The following is a 21,240-nucleotide window of genomic DNA, read 5'->3' as shown; positions in this document are numbered from 1 at the left end:
GCGTTCCTCCAGAGTGCAGGCCTGCTGAGACACAAGCTCTGGCCTTGCTCCTCTCCAGATTGCTGCAGGGAAGTACACAGCCCCGCGCTTCAAGCCTTCAGGCCCCGGACACTACTGCCGTCTCTATACACACACTTACTGCCCCCTTATCTCTCCAGACAAGCTCTCGCCTGGCCAGTAAATGCCACGTGCCGCTCACAAGCCCACATCTGTGCAGGGCTCTGCGCGAGGGGATGACTTATGTCTCCAACATTAGGACAACAGCTTCTTCTATGTCGTCCAAACAGAACGCTGGAGAGGAAACACTCGGGTCCTCACCCTTATGCAGGATGTAGGAAGTGCGGGGAACAGATCTGGTATTAATTACCCAGGGTTCTACCCTGAGTAAGTGGTTAATCCCGAGGAGGTTTACACTGCAGGCTGCCCAACCCGCCCCGGGGTGGATACACACCAGACTGGCTCCTGAGACTGTCTCACACCACGTGTCATGCATATGTGCCTTGGCCCAGGGGCAGACTTGGTTCCACAGCAGACGGGGGGGCCCCCTTCCACGGGCCTGCTCTGAGATAGCACGTGACCCAAGCACTAGGTTGTCTAGGGTTTCCTCCTTTCCCTGAAATGCGTCATTGTTTAATCCTCAGACTGAACTTCCTCCTTCACCTGCTGTTGCCCTCTTTCAAGTCATGGCCTAGAGGCTCCTACTGGGGCCCAGAAACAGCAGGGGACTTTATCCCCCAGGGCCGACACGCTGACCTGGAGCTACTCCGGACGTCTTAGATTCCTGAGTTTTCATTCTGATGGCAGCTGCCCAGTTTTGATTTGTGCTTGGGCTCACAGTTACAGCAGTGAATGTGGCGGGGAAGACAGCAAACACCTGTGAGAGTGACGCGGCATTTCCGTAGTCCTCCTTCTCTTGTGGTTATTATTGCCTCTTTGAAGGGTCTTCCTTGCAGCATCTTAAGACGCGACTTAAACTATCAGAGAAGGTATGAAATAAAAAATTTTAGATCTGGGACCAAAGGATTTCCAGAAAGCAAATGGAAGAGAGAGCTGTGTTTGTCCTCACCATAATTGCACTCCTTACAAATTTGCATCTGGAGCAGGAAGCAGTTGAGGCTATTTCTTGCAGGCAGATTTTTGTTTTGTCTTCCAATCCCAGTAAGGTAAAGAGCAGGTGAAGGTGGAGGACTGGGAAAGTAGACAGGGTGTGCTGGGTGTTTTTGTGGCTGGCTAATTTTAAAAACCATTTTCAAATCAGGACCAATTTTCTTGAAGAAGCATATATCGCTTTAGAACCTTACAACAGCCTACACACTTAGACCGCAAACAGTACTGTTATAAAACTGTGTGGGTTTTGGAACAGGAAAGAGGAAAATGAACTTCTTTCATGTGATACTTGCTTTAGAATAAAGATGTAAGGTCCTAAAAGTGAAAATTTGCTTCCCCCCCATTCCTTTCTATTTTGTCCCCAGCAAATTCTTCTTTCATTATTCACATATTCTGCCCCCTAAAAGTTGATGAGTACAATGTCCTTAATTGAATGAGCGTCAGTGACAATCGTGCAGCAGGTAGACAGGAGGGTTGAGGAGGCACCAGTGTGTAACAGGAGCAGAACAGGAGTGATGCTCCTTGACCTCAAAGAATTGTAACCTCTCTCTGAAGACCCCATATCTATGCACATTGATCTGAGAGGCAGTGTAGCTAACTCTGAGTTACCCAATCAGATAAAGCTTCAAAGAAGAGGTGGCATGTGAATCGGCTCTCATGATGGAAGGTGCCCACCTGTGCAGAGCTGGAGCAAGAAAGAGGACACACCTGAGCAAAGAGCATGTGCCAGAGGACAGAAGTAGGCAAGAGCAGGGCACAGGCCCCCAGACTTCTGAGAGACCATCTCCACAACACATTCCGTCCCCGAGTAAGAGACCTACCACCCACCCAGGCCACACAGTTTTCCCAGAGACACCCTGAACCCTGATGAAAGGGACCCTCACTGTTCTTGAAAGAACCTGGCTTGCCACCCCTGGGTTGACTTGGGACTCCATGTCTTCGTAAAGGACAAAAACTCCAAAGAAAGGGTTGCTTTTTTTCTCAATAAGTTCTGTCCTCCCTAATGGCACGATTTGAGATGAAATGCAGACATTTTGCTAAATCAAGGCTCATCTTTTTGATAGCAACAAGCAGCAGAATGATTCTTTATGAAGGGGCATAGGCAAAAGGGCTGATGCCCTGGGCTGACGGATCACCACGCAATGCTACCAGGCACAGAGATATCACAGCTTCTGTGTCCATGTGAGTGCCTTTATCTGCAATCTCAGACTTTTGTGTTTGTCTATCTTGGTCTTCACCCTCATGGATTAATCCAAGTATCTGGCCCGCTTGGATTGCCACTCTCTCTTGCTCATAATAACATAGTGCAACAGTAACATGGAACACACAGGGAAGAAAGGAAAAGTCAAAAGCATGCACATGGCCATATAAAAAATAAACAAGGAGGATTGTAGCCCACCAGGCTCTTCTGTTCATGGAATTGTTCAGGTAAAAATACTGGACTGGGTTGCCATTTCCTCCTCCAGGGTATCTTCCCAACTCAGGGATCGAACCTGATCTCCTGAATTGTAGGCAGATTCTTTACCATCTGGGCCACCAGAGAAGCCCTTACTGTATAGCACAGGGAACTGTATTATCTTGTAATAAACTATAATGAAAAGAATCAAAACCTAAAAAATGGATGTATTCATATAACCAGATCATTTTGCCGTACACCTGCAACTAGTGATATTGTTAACCAACTATACTTCAATTTAAAAAATGTCAAAGTGTGGACTTCTTATGTAAAAGCTGCAGATTTACCTTCTTAATCCTTATAACACTTTAATGTTAAAATTAGTCTGCATCTGCTAAACGAACACTGACCAGTGACAGAGAGTCCTATTTGGGATTAGAATAAGTAGACAAGGTAACTTACAGTTTTCTAAGTTTGAGTCTTGATTCTGTTGTTTTCATTTTTTCCCTCCCAACCCTCTACATCCTGGAAACGGTGTGCTAGTGACTCATACAGAAGCGCTTATAGGTAAGGTTTGAAGGATCGAGATGTGTGGAGAAATCAGATTTTGTCGTGTTGGTGAAGACATCAGAGCCGAGTAGTTCTCTGCATCCTGTCACATGTTTGTTCTCGTTTCCAAAAAAGCCGAGTTCAAAAGTACTTTCAGACCAGAGACAGGTGAGAAGCAAGAGGGACATGGCAGGAGGGCTCAGTGAGACTGAGACAAGTGCAGAGCATCAGTCCGGGTGACTGTTGGTGCCCACACTTCCTCCACCGCATTGAGCTTGCCCTGCTTCCAACCCTGCTGCTGGGTCACAGCAGGAAAAAGGTGTGATGATCCACATTTGTTTCTGGCTGGACATATTCTTCTGGATTTGTCTTTCTGCCCCCACCTTTAAACCAGACACTGCCGCCTTTGCAGTCTGAGTATCAGACAAGTCTGAGGGTCTAGACATGTTTGGGGTGCCTCCCCTCACTGGCTGTCTCCTGAGAGATATTGTTTTGTGTGAAGCACACCCTCACCCTTAAGGCAGGTTTGCTGTCTGGAATTCACCCTGCAGTGGTTTTGCTCTCCGGTCCACAAAGACAGTGTCAGCGGGCACTGCCCTGTGATTTCTGGCTCTCCCGGTGGAAACAGAGGTGCTAAGTTTTGGCAGAGCCTGCCCAGCTGGGCTCCTATGCCCACAGTATCGCGGTTTCCCTTCCTCCCAGGCTCCCATTCTCATCTGTATCTAGCAGGGCTGGCTCACCTTCCTCCCTCATCCTAAGGAAACACACCCTGCTCCAGAGCACAGGAAGACGAGAAGCAGGTTCCGAGGGGGCTCCCCAAGCCTGGCATCTCCGCTCCCCCAGCAGAGGGGAGCGGGGAAGCCACGCCGCCGACACGGCACAGCAGGGCTACATGATTCACAGGGCCTGCTGTTATACCCGAGTTCTTTCTGTGCTCAAAAGGGCGGTAACCTTTCTGTTCCCTTTACTGAGAGAAATCTGTCTCTGCAAAGGTGACCTTCCCAACGTATCTGCATCCTCTGCCAAGAGGCAGAGCGAGGATTCCGATTGGGGTTTTATAACCTGAAGCTCACTACACTCCACAGACCCTGAAGCCTCTGCATATGTCAGCAGCAGCAGCAGCAGCAGCGAGGATGGGCTGGGAGCACTCAAGGGGTCAGAATGACGCAGGCGGGAGTCAGGTCTCCAGGGGCAGGACCAAGCAGGGCTGTTCGGGTGTGTGATCAAGGTCCAGGACTGCTGATGAACGCTCCCAGGATTCTTTCATGACCCGCACCATGCAGATGGAATGGACCCCAGGTTCCAGGCATACTGCACACTCCCAGCCCAGGCGGCTCCAGCCTCGGCTCTCACTATACCCTCCCCACACACTGGGCTTGCCCAGTGCCACGTAGCTTATTTTTTAAATTTCTCCACTGCAGCAAAACATACATAAAATTCAGCATCACAACCATTGCTGTGTACAGTTCAGCAGTGCTACACAGACTACCTGTATGTGAAAACAGGTCCCCAGAGCTCTTCCTCCCAAGCAGCTGAAGCTCTGCCCCACGACCGCCTTCTCCTGTCCTGAGCCCGACCACTCCGGGCAGCTCAGGGAAGTGGATAAAACAGGAGGTGTCTTTCGGGGGGGCCACTCTCCATGTCTTCAGCCATGGCTCACTGTTGCATCTGAACTCCCCATGCTTCCACAGGCTCTTATTAAATCCTTCAGGAGTCAGTTCAGATAGAATTATTAAGTGCCTTTAATATTCAGTGGTGCATCAACTGCACCCAACCAGAGCTGTCTGGGTTCTAACCCAACACTCCAGGTGTGGCCAAAGGCCTGCGTTCTCGCTGGCTACCCCTGGGAGCTTGTGAACAGGCAGCTCCCCAGGCCTCTACCCCAGCTTCAGGCAACTCTCGCGCACACTTGACTTCAGCAAGCACTGCTCTGACTCACTAGGATGGGGTCTGCAGCCTACTCCCGGGCTAAACCCAGCAGCTGCCGTGGCATGAAGAGAGCTCTGGGGGACACAGCCCATCGCAGGAGCACGCGCTGCGGCTGCCCAGGCCCGTGGGAGAGTTGAGTGGCTACGGCAGAGACCACCACGTGGCCACACAGCCCTGACCTGGAGTCTGCCGGACCACAGGCTTCTCACAGGTGAGAACCCGCCCTCTTGTGTGGGCTCTGCCATTTCCTCAAGCACCTGTGGCCATCCCCACCTCTCTCTGCCTCGTGTGCCCGTGAAGTGGGGACACAGCAGAACCACCTCCCGGGGCTGACGTGTGGGTGAGGGAAGGTGACGCATGTGAAGAGCTTCAGGTGGCACGTTTGGCAAACGTCACTTAGTTGAGCACGGGGGGGGGGGGGGGGTTGGTGGTATTTTGGCAGAATGATCCCTGCAACAGACACTGTTGGTCAACACCCGACCTCTGCTTCTTCCTTGCTAACATCTGTTTTCTCAGGTATCTAACCTTCCTGGCGCGTGACCTCCCCAGGTGGAAACACTACTAGAAGCCAATTGTGTTCAAGCATCCTCAATGTCATGGATTGGCTCAGGGCAGGTGGTTCGGGCCAATGAGTACTGAGGACTCTTGAAGGGCTTCTGGGAAACTGTTCCCTCATTTTTTAAAAGAAAACATGGCAGAGACGCCCCCATTCCTTCAAGGATATTATCATACATGGATGTGATGCCCTGAACTGGAGCCAACTGTGAAGGCTGGTGGTCTGAAGATGAGCTAATGTGTTTACAAGGCAAAACAAAAAGATGGGAAGAATCTGGACCCTTGATGAGGTCCGAGGTGCTGCATCTGCCAACCCGGGGCCTCACCTACTCAGGGACTGGTTTGATGGAAAACAATAAATGTTCTTAGTAATTTCAGCCTAAAGCATGCTAACCCATAGAGCCAGAGACCACGTTGACACACGTTTTTACTCTGCCCAGGACCTAACATCTGCTGTCGGGCGCCATGAGCGAAGGAGAGTGGAAGCTGGGAATGAACGGGCAGGGGCAGGGAGAGTGACAGAAGCAGGATGTTCCAGGCTAGTGCAGGTCCAGTTCTTCACTCGTCACGGCTGAAATGAACCTGCCGTGCTGGGTGGGTGAAGCCAGGGAAGGCCACAGAGGCCAGCATGCACTTGCTCTTGGGGAGGGGCTGGTACAGTCTGCAGTGCAGCCCTCAGGAAAGGGTGTGGAGGGCTGGGGTGGGCCCCCTGGAGCTTCGGCAGTCTGCCCTTCAGAGAAAGCTTCCTAGGGCAGCAGCCGAAGTCACGTCCTCTGCAGGCCGGGATGCTGGGCAACACCGGTGAGCACAGAGCCCTGAGAAGTGTCTCCCTCCGTGGGCTATGGGGACGCTCGAGAGACCAGTGCTCTGGCTTTCAAGAGTGCTCCTGGATGGACTGTTTCCTGGTGGGAAGAGAGAACTCAGAAGACTGTCTTCTCCTCCAAGAGAACTCAGCTGTGGGGCTTTTCCTGGTCTCCCTGGAGCCTGCATGGGGTGGGGGTGGGGAGGGTGGCGGGGTGTCAGGCGCACGTGTGCACAGGCCAGGCTACCGGCAAACAGTGTCAGGGAGGCGGGCAAGGGGGACTCGTTCCTCTCCCCCATGGCTGCCTTTTCCAGAGGAACCAGGATCCACCCACCAGCGACAGTCCATACACCACAAGGAGGCACGGAAATGGGACGTGCGCGCAATGGTGCATATACACCCATCCCCTGCTACAAACCAAGTGTGTGTGTGTGGCAGCGGGGGACGGGGGACGGTGCTACTGAAACCCCAGGCCTTCTGAGTAAAGCCCTGTTCCAGAGGGTATGGTCTTCTGCTTGGTCTCTGGGTGGCAGAGTGATCCACCCTTCCTAACCCTCGAAGAAATGGGACAATGGCCTCTGGTTAAGGGGAGATGCCCGTCTTCCTGGGGTGTCTGTGGCAGAGTTGGTTACGGCAGATTCTTCGGCAGAGGCACTGAGCTCCAACAATTCCAGGATGATGTCCCAGAGGCAGTAAATCAAATGCCTGAAACAAACGAACAGAACAACTTGGGGGAAGGTCTGGCCGGGTCTCAGGACACCAGATCCTGTTGATGACATTTATCTCACCTCCCCACTGCCCTTTACTGATATCCTCAGTGGACTGCAATGTCTCAGCTGTGAAATACAAGTCTGCTGAACTAAGGAAGGCTAGGATTCCAACAAAGGTAGAAATGGTACTTGAGATGGGATTTAAGGAAATTCCCCATTTCTTTACATCTAGCATGTTGGCACTGCTCTGAAGAGCTCTGAGCAAGGGGAATCCCTGTCGTAACAACTTACTAGGAACTTTCAGGTCACCTGTGATGAGGCAGAGACAGGACGTGAGGAGTAAGACTTCATGGACACAACATGCTCAGGACAGGGCTGAGAGGGGAGGGAACGCGCTCTCAACACCAGTGGAATTCTCCACCCCCGGGCACTGGCCAGGAGACCATGACCTCTCTGTGCTGAGGACTGTCAGGGCCTTCTCAGGAGCTCCCACGGGGGCTTGCATCGAGTTCTTCCCAACGCAAATGGTGGCTGGTCCCACCAGCTCCTGACCAACTGAGCCCTGCTCAGAAGCCAGGGAGACGGTCGTTGCACCTGCGTCCAGGGCCCAGGGCAGGAGACACTGCGATCCCAGTCTTCTCAGTACAGCCGTTCACCCAGAAACCCGGGACCCTCTGAGACCAGAGATGGCTTCAGCCGTGCCCACCTGTTGATGAGGGGCTGATGCAGTGACTCCAAGACCAGACTCCAGCTCAGCCGGCATTTGTTCTCCCCGAGGATTTCTACGATGACATCTGAAGAGGAAAGGTGGACATGGTTTTAGTTCACCGAGAAGCCTTACCCTCTGCGGTGACCGTCTCCTCAGGATGTCTGCTGTCTTTATTCACACTGGGTACTTCTGGTCCATCTCTGAACCACACAGACAAACTAAATCCTCAGCAGACAGGGAAAAGCCAAAAAAAATGTTTCTTAAGTTAGATATCTAAATAAGAACGGGCCCCAGCAGACAATTCTGTCACCTGTTGCTGCTTCTGACACAACAGTGTAGACTGGAGAACAGAGGTTAACAAGGGTAAGGAACACGGTCTGGGGAAGAGTCCACCCTGTACCATCCTTCCCCCAGCATGACCACAGGCAGCAAACTGCCTCCCCTGTCCTCCGAAAAGATCATACAAAGAGAAGGAAGAAGCCCTCTTCGGAGCTTGCTTCTAGCTGAGGACCGTGCACTTTACTTGGCAGCCCCTGGTCCCCAAGCTGGGCTTCTGCAGGTGCGTCATGCTCCTCCCTGGTCCACAGGGCTGGAGTCCTCACCTGCCCCGAGGATGCTTCCCATTCCCTCAGCATCCCCAGAAGTCCCGATCACTTTCCTGTTGGCCTCAGAAATGGCAGGTCAACGCATTTTCTGAGTCCTGCCGCAGATAAGGCCCTTTGAAAACAGTGTGGAAGGGCGTGGGGTAATGGCAGGAAAGTGGGGTGGGGAGGAAGGCTATGGCACCATCAGCCTCTCTGCAGTCACCTGGTAGGACACCCATCAGGCTCTGCAGAGCCTGTTTCTCAGCCGCTGCCTTCTGCTCTGGGGTCCTCACCGGCCGAGGACACTTGGGCAAAGCCCCGTCCGGCCAGATGGACTCCTGGAGGAGCCGGAGGTATTGCACCCAGCGCTGTGGACATGTCAGATGAGCCACCTGCACCTCCAGCCACCTGCGGGGGGAGAGAGAAGGGTCAGGGCAGTGTGGAGGACCCAGAGCCAGGGCAAGGCGTCCAGGCAAGGAGGACAGAACAACGCCAAGTCAGCGCCAGTTCCCCCAGGTGAGGCCAGGCCAGTCGACGGTGTGGGCTCCCACAACTTGAAGATGAGTGACGACAGGGTTACAGTCATGCGCTGAGTATGAGCGCCCATGTGTCAGGGGCTGAGAACAGAGCGTCTGAGGGCTGCTGGCTCCGCGGAGGTGGCACCTTTCCCACCGCCCTCCAGTGAGGAGCACCAGGACGCCTCGGGGCCGGGTACACAGTGCAGGGTCTGCGGACTTCACACAAACCCCTCCCTGTGGCCACCCATCCACGCCCCCACAACCTGCCCTGAGGACTCCCGATATCACCCGTCACTCCTGACAGCCCAGGCCTTCTCCTTGCCAGCAGCAGAACTCTGTCCCTCTGGCAAAACCTGGTCAAACCCCACGTCCTCCACAAAGTCCTTCCTGAGCATTCCACCCAGAAATGCTCACTCCTTAGGCCTCCTGCGGTGGCTCCTTCTACAACACAGACTAAGCACTGGTATTACAGTTTGGAATATTAATTACTGCCTCATATATTTACAGCTCGCCTTTCCCAACTACACTGTAAGCACTGCAAGAGTTCCCCGCCACAAAATCTTCCCACAGTGAAATGTCCGTTGACTGACTGGCAACTGCTCTTACTACAGTGAAAATGTACCCCTCCGTCTTGCTTTCACAAATGAGTCAATAACTGAGAAGGCAGGTACTGCAACCGCAGGGCCTGCGAGGCATCTCCACCTAAGCTCTTTCCCTGTCTCTGCAGGTTTCCAGAGCGGTGTGGTCACTTGCTGAGGTCCGACACTGCAGAGGCCTCCTTCGTGGGGCCCGTGTTGAGAATGGCATGGCCGTGACGGGGATGAATGGACTGCTGGCAACGTCACTCACGCAAAGAAGACTTTATTTGGTGCCGCACCACACAGCCTGTGCCATCACTCCAGACCTGAGCTGCCTGTCGCCCATCCAAGAGTGGAGGGGGCTGCCAAGGCAAACTTTATTTAACCTCCACTCTGCCAGACAGTCTGCATTCCGCTCACGCTAGGCATTCCAGCTTTGGGGGCTGCACTCCCCCAGGCCCAGGGCTCACAGATGATTCTAAGAATAGGAAGTCTGAAAGGTAACGGCAGGGCAACAACGGCAGACATCGATGGAGATCAAGAGCGGCACAAGGCTGGCCCGGAATAGCAGTCACCATCTGGGCTCCCAGGTGGTTCAGTGGTAAAGAATCCGCCTGCCAGTGCAGGAAACACAGGGTTCAATCCCTGGGTTGGGAAGATCCCCTGGAGAAGGGAATGGCCACCACTCCAGCATTCTTGCCTGGAGAATCCCATGGACAGAGGAGCCTGGCAGGCTACAGTCCACGGGGTCACAAAGAGTTGGACACGACTGAGCGACTAACACTTTCCCTTTCAGCCAGCATTAGCTCTAGCTCAGCCTCTCGTTCACAGATGCAAACAACAGGCTGGCTTGCCCTTCTGTTTGACCTTCAGTTTGTCCTCTGGAGCCACTAGCACTGGCGACTCTTCGCAGGGACCTCAGCATCCACTCCACCCTTCCTCGACTGAGCATGACAACGGCAGCCCTGGGCGCCCGGCCCCCTTGTGGGCCTGCTTTACTTTAATGGTCATTCACTCAATGGGAATAGGACCTCAAATTGCATTTGGGCAAGGAGGTCCCCTCTGCTCCCTCCCGTGGTGACCAAGCATCTCATGAACACATGCTGGATGCAGAACATGCAAATGTTAACATGTGGCAAGATACAAATTATACAAACCTACTGGACTGTAACCCATCAAACTCTCAATGTGGATGTTGGGAAGAAAAATCACAGTATGAAAAAGCAGGAATAAGCCCCTGACGAGGAGGATGAGTCAGTGAGTCAAATAAAATTGTCAGAGCTTAGCAGAACTAATTGACAAAGACATTTGAGGTCACCAAGCAAAACATCAGCTGCTGAACAAAACAAAGGCGCCGATAAGCGCCCTAAGCCCTGAGGCACAGACTAATAAACAGAAGGGCCTAGAAGCGTCTGTCCCGGGAATTGGAGAGGCAGGACTTGTGTAAACCAGCTGAAATGAAACCAACTTTGGGTCTAAAGAGAGGGGTGCACTGCAGAAGGGGGGTGCTGCGAGGTTCAGTGCTCCTGTTCTTCCCCATGCCCCACAGGCAGCAGACAAGCCGCACCCACACCACACAGACGCTTCCCTCCCTTTTCAGGGTCCTCCTCCTCCTCCTTGAATGAAACAAGAGGCTGCCTCCGGGGCACTGGGATGAGCCTGCTTTCGTTTCCCAGCCGGGGGGAAAAGGCAGCCTGTGGAGAAGACGCAGGCAGCAAACTTTTGTTCACAGAACGTCTGAGGTGTGGCCTCTCGACACAAGTGACGAGCATCCCTGTCTGGAGGGGAGAGCGATCAAGTCCAAATCCAGAGAATCACCACCACCACTGCTGCCCCACCGACAGTACAAACCACCTGTGCGCCAGAGACCCCTCTAGAAAGCAGGCTTTATCACTACACACGATGCCCCCTACACGTCACAGCGGCCTGCTCCAGGGATCTGTATAGTCTGCCCAACACGCTGCACAGAAGCAGTACTTGGTCAACAAGAGCACAGGGATTTCTTCATCCAACCATCGCTTCTCTCCTTCAACCCATTTCCCCTTCCTCTATTCCAGAGTGAAGCTCCGTGCACACCACCCTTCTTTATCTAACACTGAACTCCCTCGGTCCTGAACCTGGGCTGAGGCACAGGAAGCCAGCAGATGAGGTTCTGGCGTGAGTGTTAAGCGACCGACACCCTGACCCCCATCCTTAGCTCCCTCGTTGTTGCTGTTTAGTCACTAAGTCGTGTCCAGCTCTTTGCAACCCCATGGACTGTAGCCTGCCAGGTTCCTTTGTCCATGGAATCCTCCAGGCAAGAATACTGGAGTGGGTTGCAATTCCTTCTCCAGGGGATCTTCCCGACCCAGGGATCGAACCCACATCTCCTGCATTGGCAGGTGGATTCTTTACTGAGTCACCTGGAAAGCCTCATTAGCTCCCCGCATCTCTCCACTACACATGTCATCCTTCTGTTCTTAACCTGGGGGTGGGGAGGTTAAAGAGAAATCTGTGTCTTGAAGCACAAGGAATGGAATCTGTGTCTGCAGTCCAGTGTGCCATAATAGCTCCTCCAGCATCAGGTTCTGGAATCTGCTGCTACCACTGTTAAGTTATGAGCTCCAGTTTCAAGGTGGAGATACACCCACACATCCCTTGGACTATTTACTATTTACAAATTATTTATAAGAAATCATTTACTAAATACAAATGTTATTGTTGATGTAACACAAGATGCATGAGGTAAATACGCTAAAATAAATATGGAGGAGAAGAGCCTCAAATAGCACTGGTTTTATTTTCTACTACTATTCCAGTTCTGATATTTGATTTAGATATCTTCTTCTACCTTCTAGCTTCTCCCCAAAGAAAAGAAGAAAAAAAGGCAGACCACATCTGTTCTGTCAGGCCATCTCTGAAGGACTTAGAGCACAGAAAAGACATTCTAGGGGCCCAGAACAGGCAATAAAAGGAGAAAAAACAACAGCAGATGGACACTGAGACATGTAAGAGCCTCCGGTGCCAGACATGGACGGACAGAGGATGCAGAGACCAGGGCACCCATTACACTGGAAGTCCTTGGCCAGCCCATGCTCAAAGGAACCTGGTCTGAAATAGCTACACACAGAGAAAGGAAGCGGTGGCTAAAAAATGAGACAGTTTAATACTAGGGCTTAAGATGGCACTTCAAGGTTAGCAGAAGGTCATTTTCCATCAAAAGAGCAGAATTAAATCTCAAGAGTAAGGGAAGAAAGCTTTAAGGGACCACATATAAGCCAATGAACCAAATTCCTCTCATGTCTTTTCTAGGACTGCTGCCATGGCTGAGACAGGAAGGCCCTGGATAAGTATGGCTTCATGGGGCGGGGGTGCGGTTTGGGCATGGCTTCCCAGGTGGTGCATGTGGTGAAGGATCTGCCTGCCAATGCAGGAGACACAAGAGATGCAGGTTTGTCCCCTGGGTCAGGAAGATCCCCTGGAGAAGGGCAGAGCCAGACACAACCTCACAATGTGCCCTGACCAGCAAAGGATGCAGAGAATGGCACCTCCCTCAAGGCAGATACCATACTTGTATTTATACAGTCAAAGACTGTGCTGGCTTTGGGGGCACACACACTAAAGCGCTGACTCATCACTGTATGCAGCGAACCAGAACCCCGAGTCCACGTATGTACTTTAATCAGAAATCACAGACTCCTGCTAAGTCTAGGCTTGTCCTTTTGTACTATACTTGTGTAATTAAAAAAAAATCTAAATTCTGCTTTATAATATTTATTTCTGTTAAATCCCATCTTGTTTGCTTTAGACCATTCTCTTCTGCAAGGAGATCAAACCAGTCAATTCTAAAGGAAATCAGTCCTGAATATTCACTGGAAGGACTGATGGTGAAGCTGAAACTCCAATACTTTGGCCATCTGATGCGAAGAACTGACTCATTGGAAAAGACCCTGATGCTGGGTAAGACTGAAGGCAGGAGGAGAAGAGGACGACAGGGGATGAGATGGTTGGATGGCATCACTGACTTGATGGACATGAGTCTGAGCAAGCTTCAGGAGTTGGTGATGGACAGGGAAGTCTGGCGCGCTGCAGTCCACGGGGTTGCAAAGAATCGGACATGACTGAATGACTGAACTGAACTAACTCTTCTAAAGTCTTTTGAATCTTGACTTCTGTCATCCAGAGTATTAATTATATCTCTAAGATCAGAGTTACTTGCAAATTCACTGACAAACAGGATAAGTTCTATGCTTTCACTAGGAAGTGCCCTCTAGGCTATCAAGTTATTAGCTACCTGGGCTAAAGATCCTCAGATAGCCATGGACCACTTAAAAGTCCCACAGTCCAGACCGCGTATGTCCATATGAATATTAGGGAAATATGGCACAATCTTGTTGAAATCCGCAAACAATACAACAACCTATGCATTCCTGTCATTTAATGGTCTACCAATCCTGCTAAGACAGAAAAAAAAAAAACCTTGCTAACAAGGTTAGCATTCCCACTGAATGCACGCTGGGTTCTGGGGCCTGTGTTTCTCTTCCTGAGAGTTCACAAGACATCTATTTAATAATCCACTTCAGAAATTTCCAGAGGTAAAAGTCAGGGACAGGAGCCTGTATCCATTTTTTAAAAGGCTAGACACTTGTCCATCTCCAAGCAACACATCTCTATATGGAAATTTTCTTCATGATCTTAGGTCTTCAATGATAAATGCAAATTCTTTCAGTTCCATGGAACAGAATTCAACTGGTCAGGTACCTGAGTTTTAAAGCAGGTGAATGCTCTTATTATTTCCATTCCTATTTTGGTCTTCAATTCTAGTTCAATCATGCTTGCTCACTTCTTCCTATTAGACCCTTTCCTTTATGTAAAACAAAACAAAACAAAACAAAAAACAGAAATTAAATACCCCAGGCAAAGAGTATACCAATTTGCTGTAGAATAAATGAATAAATAAATGATTTCTCAAGGTAGCCAGTTAATACTACAAGATCTGTTCCAAACAACTGACCTTTGTTGTTCCTGTTTTAAACTTTTTCCCTAACATTTTTTCCCCTAACATTTCCCTAAAAAACCTTTCCTCTTAACATTTATCCACTGTGTCAGTTCTTTTTGAGTTCAAGTTTAGTGGACACCGCTCTTACCAGTTCTAATTTCCGCTGTTTGCCTTACTCAGTGCATGTCTCTTTTCTCTGTTTTTTTAAATGTACGTTCATCTATAATCTGATCTCAGTTAACCACTCTGGTTTCATCTGATGCTGATTCTTCTCCTTGCTCGTTGGAGTCATGTGTTAATTTGTTTATTCCATTTACTCAATACATATCGGTTGAGCTTCTTAGAAGTTACAAAAAAAACAAGATTCTTAAGTTTTGATGGCAGGGATCTCAGTTCACTTTGGTGTCTTCCTCAGCATTTACTAGAATAGTGCAATTCACATAATAAGGCATCAAACATATACTGAATGAATCAACCTTATTCCAAAACGCTCTGTGATAAACTTTAAGTCCACTAGTTATTGAGGCGTTTAACACAGATTCTCTGTTATGTTCTTCTGTGAATTCTAGTTCACTTTCGTCTACTTTCCTTTCTGTCAGCTGTTTCCCATTCTATTCAGTTTTAGTTTTACCTCAGTTTTCCTTGCAGCTGCTGCTTCTTCGCTGAGTCGATGGGTGTCCTGCCAAGGAAGCCCTTCCTGTGGTCCCTGAGTTACGTTCTCACTGCAGTTGCAGTTAGGAGTCCACCACGTGGGCATCATGTGCCAGAGTAAGAAAGTTTACAAACCTTCCCTCTGTTCCAGCTACACAGTAAACTGTTCAATCCACACCTTCCTCTCTCTTCCAAAGACAAAGCTTACAGGTAGAAGAAAGGATAGAAATCTAGGCCTCCAGGTCCTTAAGTTTTCTACTTGAAATCTAAAACTTATTAGAGATATGATCCATGCTTACTCATGTGTCATCATCTATCGTCACACAAAAGTAAGTAATAATCCATTGACTTAATAAGCAACAAGGAACTTTCAGCATCACAAGTCAGATATATTATCTGGAAGGCTACTACGCCATCTGCTAGCATTGCTTCTCAATCCACAAGGGATAACCAGAGTCATTCTTGATTTCACCTCTTCTCCAACCCTAGCCCACGTGCCCCCTGCAACATCACCTAATTACTGAAACAGTTACTAAATCCAGTCGGGCTGACCTCCTCAGTACTCAGGACCCCATAAATTCATCACCCTTTATGATCTCTGCAGCACCAATCTTTGCTTAGGTACTCATCACCCCTTGCCCAATTTGTCTCCCTGGTTCGAATATTGCTTCCTTCAATTAATCCTTGACAGCACTATGAAAATGATTTTTCTAAGTTACTAAGTTGATCATGTCATCATTTGTTTAATTCTGTACATGTTTTGCTAATGAATAGAGATGAATCCTATGTTCTCTGAATAGCGACAGGGCTCTGTATGGTCAATGCCTACTGAATTCTGCAGTGGAATCTCTGGCCATGCTGGCTACACGTCACACATCCCAACAGTCCCAGACTTCTTGAGTACCACACATACACTGTCCTGCTTCACTGCTCTGCCTTCAACGCTCTGTTCTCCAACGCCAGCTCTCAATTTCCCTTCATCCTTTAAATCCTATCCCAGAGGTCATCTCCTCTACAAACCCTCCCTGGATTTCTCATAATTTACTTAGTCCCTTCTCTTAATCATGAACAGAGCTGTTTTTAAAGTCATAACTTTATACTGTAACTCCTTATTTATAAGATTGCATCTCTAACTGGATACTAAACTTCCTAGGGTAGGAACTTGGGGTCATTTTTAAATTTTGATCATTTAACTTAGCATCTGGCACACAGTAGGTGATCAGTAAGTATTAGTTACTAAGTGAATCACTGCTGTAAGTGGGACAAACACTGGCCTAAAGCAAGGCACACAGCTCACGCTAAGCTGAGAAGAAGGCAAACGTCCCAGTACTTAAAGCAGCAAACAACATCGAGCTCTTAGGTATTTGTGCTGGTGGAGGACAATAACAAAGGTAGACGATTTAGAAATCCTTTCTATTTGGCATTTTATATGCATCTACATAAAGGTTTGGCAGATTTATTGTCCTAAGAACTTTCTAATCAGGCTAATATTAAAATTAAGCTATGTGCCAATACAGCAGCTGTAGGGTGGATATTAAATGAAGAATACTGGGTAGTAAGTCAGCTCTGCTAGAACTCAGAATTCACCATGAATAACCCACATAATCACACCTGGTTCTGCACTCACTGGGAGAAAAGAGGTGGAGGGCAAAGAAGGGGGTCAGCCATGCTCCATAAATCCGAGAAAGGACAGACAGCTGCCAACAGTCTAGGTTTTTGTCAGTTTTCCTGACAAATAGGCCCAGAGGGTAGAAGAGGCTGAAAATCAAACAGAAGCAAGGGGGTTTTGAGGACTGTGAGTCATGTGTGTATTTTGGGAAGTGCCCCCGATGGATGGAACAGCATTGAGCTGAATCCAACCCATCACTTGAAGCTAGTGAGAATAACATAGCAGGATATTTGGGTAAAAAATGGCCAACAGCAAAGGTCTGGCTACCTTTCTAACAAATATGGAACAAGGAATCGCCTGGGGGCTCAGCGCTCATGGGATAAGAGAGTCTGATCGCATATGGAGATCTTTAGAAATCTGTTCTAGACTGAGCGTCATGACACTCAGGATTCCAGTTTCAAAGGTGATCACACAAACCTATGTCCCTCTGAAGGCCTTCAGGACAACTGTTCTCAGCCTCACACTAGGCTGTCATCAATGCACCATAAACCAGCTCTGAGATCAGGGCTAATAGGCCTCAAAGCTGGGAAAAATCAGCCACACATTTTTGATATCTGCCTGTTTTTTGTGTGGCCCCACTAAGAGCAACAGCAGGACATGTTCCGCACAATCAGTTACTCCCTCCATGATTCTTGGAATCTCTCCTAGTCCAGAGTCTCCTGTCTGGAAGAGGCCATCAGCCTTTTCACCCCAATGCCACACATAGAAGTGACCCACACCCTTCTGGGGAACAAAGCTCAGTGGCCAGAGAGCCGCAGAGGCGTCTCACAGCGTGCTGTGACAAGTGCCAGCACTGGGGAGCCACATGCAGGCTGGCGGCTGGCTTGGCCACAGAGACGCTGAAAGAACTGAGCTCTGAGGTCCTTCTTAGCGGACTGACTCTTGCCCTGCCTTCTGCACAAAGTTACTAGATCAAAGGAGAAAAAGTGAAAGTGTCTGTGAGAGTACTTATGTGTGTGTGCGTGTGTCAGAGAAAGGCTTCTCTGGATCCTCTTACAAAGCTCTACCAGGTCTAGGGAACTAAACGAAGGGGCTAAGGAGCAAACTCTGCATTTCATGCTTTAGTTTCCCCTTCTGTAAGACTTACTCTCCTGGCGGGCTCAGGGATGTGTCAGAACAGTGAACCATCTGAAGGGGCGAGGGTGGAGGAGGAAAGAAGCCGGCTGACAGAGTCAGGGGCACAAAGGAGAGGGTGCACAAGCCACCTCTGGATCGTGGGGCAAGACAGCAAACGTTGCATCACTACCACCACCAGGGTGAGGACTACAACTGCAGCTCCCTCAAAGACTTGTAAAGAGGTATTGTTTATCCTGTGGTGCCACCTGGAGACCAGATGGAGAATTCACCGCCCCAAGCAGTAGGAGTCCAGCAGGCCTTCCATACTCTCTGCACGCATGCGCACATGCATACATACACACACACTCTCTCTCTCTCTTTCTCTCTCTCAGAAAGGGGCTGGCTGAAAATATGCAAAACATGTTTAAAGGCAACTATTAAAAGTAGAAATAATGTCCGTTTCCCTCTTTAAAAATGTTCCAGTGTCTGGAGCATTCTTTATCCTAAACCATTCCAAGGGATTCGTCTTGCAAGATCTAACTTTAAACACTTTCCTCTCTAAAGCCTACCTAACATTTACCCTCAAGAATCCTTATGACTTTTTTAAACTGTGTTTATGGTCTATACTGTGTCCTTTGACCTTACGCTGTTCAGTATTTCTAATGGATTCTTATGGGTTATTTATTTTCTTAGGCTGAAAGGACCTTGATGGAGAAAAGGCCTAAAGAGCTGGCAGTCAGCAAGTTGACACAGTATCAAACCTCACAAAGACTTTTCAAAAATTATTTATAAAGAGGTCACCATAACAAGAACTAAATAAAGTTAGTTTCCTAGAAAATAGAGTGTTGGGAGTACCTGGCTTAAAAGGTAGTTCCCTGGTTCTGAAACACTGGATACGACTTGTAGAGATGTTAGGTAGGAATGTGAGGAGGACAGGACGGAGTTCACAGACAGCTAAAATGGGGGAAGACACCCTAATTTGAAGGATGCAGAAAAGGCCATGTGTCTCACAGGGTCTTTCCTCCTAAAAGATCACAAAGCAAGCTCACCCCAAAGACCTCACCAAAAAAACCATCGCAATGTAAACAGATTCTCTATCCTACAGCAGACGTGTGACTGCCCTAGGGAACAAGTCCCCAAGGAAACATGATGTGGGGCTTGTAGAGATGGACAAGAACTCACATTTACTGATGCCACTGGATGACAGGCATGCAACGAGAGTATTCATCAGTTCACGAGCAAGGCACGGTTACTACCACTCAGAGTAACTGAAGCAAAGATGAGTCACAGACAGCAAGCCTCAACGGAAGATGTGAATTCAGATCTGTGTGACTTCAAAGCCCATATCCTTACTTTCACACGTGGAAGGACAGAGGGTGAGAAGGCAAAGCAGCAGGAGAAGCTTCCAGAAGGTCCAAGCTTAGGTGGGAGGCCTAGGATGGAAGAGGGCACTTTGTTCCTCTTGAGAAGAAAGGGAAGGCTGCTAGGGTGGGAGACAACCCAAGACCCAGCCATGACTCTGGGGGACGGGGGGCAGCTGCCCAACTAAAGAGCTCGGGGGGAGGCAGGCAAGGGGGTTTCCATTTACATCTGTGTTTCCCATCCCAGCAGTGCCAGGGAACTCCCGAGATTCTCACTAGTGATGAGAAGTGATGAGAAGAGGGACCGATTCGACCGGAAGGGCACATGACGTTCACTCAACAAAAACTTACAAAGTGCCTTCCATGTACACAGCTAAGTGCCTACAACAGGATGGTGAGTAAGACACAGTGCCTGCCCGCCAGATGCTTACAGTCTGAACCTGTCCTAAAACCTGCTTCAGGCCCCTCTTTGTAGTTACAGATTGGCAAGAGATACCAATAATTTGACTTGGAAAAAAGGTTTTGACCCTTAACTACATCATGATGCTCTGGTCTTGTCTTAACTGCTGCCAATCCTGCGCCTGCGAGTGTATGAGAGTGTAAGAGCACACACCACACACGGAAGTATAAAGGCACATCGAGCTGTTACAGCCGTAATGACGGGTCAGGCAAGAACTGTCAGCACACGCAGGAAACGCTGGGGGCTTTGATCCCGTGATGGGTCGGATAAGAGACGCCTAAGAAATATGGTGGGGGCGGGGGGGTGGGGCACTCATATAACCGGAGACCGCTGAAGCCCATCCTGACCCAGTCTACGAAGTCAGAGCTCCCCTTTTCCAAGATCTGGTGGAAAAGGTGGGGGACAAGTAGTGTTCCTCTTCCTCAGGAAGCACGATACAACCTGAGCAAAGCCACCGCCGCAGGACATAGACTTCAGCCCCTAAAAACCAGGCCAGGGCTGGAACTAGAGGGCAAGGATGTAATCAGACAGGAAGACTAGACTGGGTTTGAGATCATTTTGTAGCTTTTGCAAACGTACGCATTTTTCTATAGAAGCTGTGCACAGAAAGAGATCAGGTGTAAGATAACACTAGGCACCAGAGCGGAACTGAAAGAGAAATTTATGGAGCAAAGGAAAAAACCATCATCTATGTGTCTTGAGAAACTGAATCAGAACTGTGATAACCTTTTTCTGATTGGGACTAGGACATAGGACAGAGATACTAAAGGGAGACTACATAATTTCTGATCCAGGAGTGTTTAAGAATAAAACAGGGATGGAAATGAATTTATATGCTACCATCAAACATGTGTGTCTCCTGGACAGAAGTAGGACATGGCACTTGCAGATGAGGTCAATCCTGTGGCCACTGCCTCACGGGGAAGCCTGCTCAGTGGGGAGGCCGCAGGCGGTGGTGGGAAGGAGATGGGCTTAAAGGCCAGGGTGACTTGGGTGGAATACTGGGTGTGGCCCTTACTATGACTCTGGGAAGATTAGTTAATCTGAATATGACTCTGGGAAGATTAGTTAATCTGAATAGCACTTTGCTCACTTAAAAAATACATGTCTATCTCAGAGAACTGAATTGCACCTTAGTGCATAAAGTCCACGGCTGCTTACCTGATGTCGTATTTAGTCAATGTCAGTTCTTTTTCGGGTGCAGCTGCTCATGCCCTTTCAGTGGTGGGCCTGGAGCCGCCCGTAAGCATAATCAACACCAGGAAGACCATTTATCTATCTGCTATTTAGACATACCAACTGAGAAATAGGCCCCTGAGCAGATTCCACTCAGAGAACACCTAAGGTTGTGGAGTGACCAGAGAATGGATGACAAGAATTCTTGGTCATCACTTGTAACTGCCCGCTGCCAGCATGGCCCTCTGCAATGGGCACACACACAAGCCATACGCCGTCTGCTGACCTTGCCTGGGAGATGGCTCGTAGAGACCTATCCCCTCGGAAGACGATCCCATGGCCTGGCGCAGGGTTCAGAGCTTACCACTGAATTTTCTCCTGGACCCACAGCCTGCTCAACAACATAACCTGACATATTCTTTTTCTTCTTCTTCTCTATCTACTTCCTGACT

General features: G+C 49.3%; 1 protein-coding gene across 2 annotated transcripts in view; it reads right to left on the bottom strand.

The window, feature by feature from the left end:
* Positions 1-5,945: 5,945 nt before the first annotated feature.
* The window catches only part of SNX19 (sorting nexin 19), a 32,941-nt gene continuing 17,646 nt past the window's right edge, over positions 5,946-21,240 (bottom strand). Inside the window, exons 9-11 of one of the 2 annotated variants that reach the window (XM_061166547.1) lie at positions 8,565-8,749; positions 7,755-7,842; positions 5,946-7,043 (exon numbers count right to left, since the gene is read on the bottom strand). In XM_061166547.1, the coding sequence (XP_061022530.1) occupies positions 6,887-7,043; positions 7,755-7,842; positions 8,565-8,749 (430 nt within the window). In that variant the 3' untranslated portion in view covers positions 5,946-6,886. The remainder of the gene's footprint in view (positions 7,044-7,754; positions 7,843-8,564; positions 8,750-21,240) is intronic. The other variant, XM_061166551.1, reaches the window with a different exon arrangement.

This window comes from Dama dama, chromosome 2, assembly GCF_033118175.1.
Source record: "Dama dama isolate Ldn47 chromosome 2, ASM3311817v1, whole genome shotgun sequence".
In the NCBI taxonomy this organism is placed as follows: domain Eukaryota; kingdom Metazoa; phylum Chordata; class Mammalia; order Artiodactyla; family Cervidae; genus Dama; species Dama dama.
Note: the sequence above shows the minus strand (reverse complement) of the source record. Positions and strands in the feature narration are given on the sequence as shown.